The 2,481-nt window shown below is 44.6% G+C and overlaps 1 protein-coding gene across 1 annotated transcript; it reads right to left on the reverse strand.

The window, feature by feature from the left end:
* Nucleotides 1-1,454: 1,454 nt before the first annotated feature.
* LOC124232157 (olfactory receptor 2G2-like) lies at nucleotides 1,455-2,426 on the reverse strand. Its single transcript, XM_046649116.1, has one exon. It carries the CDS (start codon nucleotides 2,424-2,426, stop codon nucleotides 1,455-1,457), a length of 972 nt encoding a protein of 323 aa, XP_046505072.1.
* Between the last annotated feature and the right edge of the window lie 55 nt (nucleotides 2,427-2,481).

The raw sequence follows: 2,481 nt of genomic DNA on the forward strand, positions 1-2,481 counted from the left end.
CCACCCAAAGACTACTTGTCTTCTGTTTCAAGTTGTCAGCCTTTTAAGAATTCACCCACAGATTCCTTCATTTCTTATACACATTTAAACATATTTGTAATTTAGAAACAACAAAATAAACTCTCTTCCTTATCATGGCAACTTGCCACGGCTTAGGTAATGTCACTTTACAACCATGATCCATTTAACATAAAAAATCCAGATAAAACAAAAACACATTAGCAAACAATCTTCTTGCTTGATTAATATAGATTTGGTTTTACAAAGAATTTCTTGGAAGTGAGGCCTTTTTTCCCTAACATTGACTTTTACTGTTTGGTAATAGATACCATCACTAGTGAAAATCTACTGAATAATAGAGCTGGACCATCAGCATATAAACTCTATAAAGGCGGTTTGGTTCACATGTGTGTCCTCAATAATTGTTGGATTACCAAGTCCATTTCTGAAAGGAGATAAGACAGACTGAAGTTTCATGATGCATGAAAAATTGGGTGCACCTGTTCAGGTATGAAAGGATGGAAGGTGTAATGGAATAGGTGATGAATTCATGAAATAAACATCTTCTGTGTAGTAAGGAGGCCATCTCAGCTGTGCACATGAGAGGTGGCGGAAAGTTACCTACAGCAGGTGAGGAGGAGGAGAGGAGTGAGGATGAAGTATGTCCCACTGTGTGATGTTAGCAGTGGTGAGAAGGAACCAGACCAGGGAGCTGTTGATTTAGTTATGATGCGATCATTTTGAGGTCATTTCAAGAGCCGACTTGGAGAAGTGAAGGACACAGTTGACATGAGGAGGTGGATGGAAAGGGCCGTGCAGAAATGTAAATCTGGGAGTCACCTGTGTGAAGAGCTTACTTTAAACTGTGGTGAAGTCGTCACATAGTTGCTGTTCTCAAAAGCCTGCTAAGGAGGCAAACACAAACCATGAGAGACTTGTCATGCAGGAGGAGGTGCAGCAACAGAGGGGAACTCGGTGTGTAACGGGGCTCCCACAGGGCACCTGGCCACACGTGAGGGGTCCAGCAATCCACGGTTAGTGGCAAGGACAATGCCACTAAGCTTTAGGAGTTGCTCTTTCTGTTCTGAGCAACTGGTCAATATATCTCAATCTCTGCTAAAGGAAAACTATAATAGTGCCCTTCTAGCAGATAGTTATGGCTGCTAAGTAAAACAAAACTTATAAATAAAGTCTATGAACACAAAGCATCTAGAAGAGTGATCTAATTTTCATTTGGTTTGCTCGATACTTTGAAGCTCAAATTACAGAGGTCAGAAAGGTGATGCAACTTGTTCAAGCCAAGCAGCTCTTACGTGGTGAAATGGGCATTCAAACTCAGGGCTGTCTGACTCTGACATTCAAGCTCTATTTCAATTTTTCTACTGAAACCCACTTATAGGGTCACGAACAGGACAAAACCAATTATTGAGTGATCACCCATTTATGAATCAGTCCTAATAACTCCTAAATATTTGTTGATAGCCGTGTCTCACTAAAGCACAAAGAATCTTTCTCAGTGCTGCCTTCACTTCCTTATTTCTCAGGGTGTAGATGAGGGGGTTGAGCATGGGGGTGACCACGGTGTAGCAGAGGGAGACAAACTTCCCCTGGTCCTTGGATCTACTCTTGGCCGGCTGCAGATACATGAAGATGATGGTTCCATAGAAGATGGTGACAACCATGAGGTGGGAGGAACAGGTCCCAAACGCTTTCCTTCTTCCAGTGGTTGACTTGATCTTCAACACTGCCTGGGCAATGTAGCCATAGGAGACCAAGATGAAGGAGACAGGCACTATAAGGAAGAGGACAGCAGCCACAAAGAGCACAGCCTCATTGAAAGTGGTGTCCACACAGGCCAACTTGATGAGCACAGGAACTTCACAGAAGAAATGATCCACCTGGCGATGCCCACAGAAGGGGAGCTGCAGGGTGAGAGTGGATTGTATGAGGGTGGTGGCCACTCCACTGAGCCATGCCAAAGTTGCCAGAGCTATGCAGAGACATGGATGCATCAAGGCAGTGTACTGGAGGGGGCGGCAGATGGCGACATAGCGATCGTAAGACATCACAGCCAGGAGGACACAGTCAGTAGAGCCTAGGGCAAGGGAGACACAGAGCTGAACCACGCAACCACCATAGGTGATGGCTTTCATGGGATCCCACAAGTTTACCAGAAGCTGGGGAATAACACTGCTGGTAAAGCAGAGGTCCAGGAAGGAGAGATGAGAAAGGAAGAAATACATTGGTGTGTGAAGCTTGGGTTCCAGACGAGATAGCAGAATGATGGCGGTGTTCCCCACAATGGTTAGTAAATACAAGATCAAGATGACCGCAAATAGAGGCTCCTGTAACTGAGGATAATCAGAAAACCCCAACAGGATAAAGCCTGTCAGGCTGCTGTCATTGGTACTCCTCTCCATCGCCATGTGCACAGTATGTTCCAGAAAGCTGAGTCATAGCTGAGAAAGACGACATTTTACA

The sequence above is a fragment of the Equus quagga genome, unplaced genomic scaffold (assembly GCF_021613505.1).
Source record: "Equus quagga isolate Etosha38 unplaced genomic scaffold, UCLA_HA_Equagga_1.0 HiC_scaffold_28585_RagTag, whole genome shotgun sequence".
Taxonomy (NCBI): domain Eukaryota; kingdom Metazoa; phylum Chordata; class Mammalia; order Perissodactyla; family Equidae; genus Equus; species Equus quagga.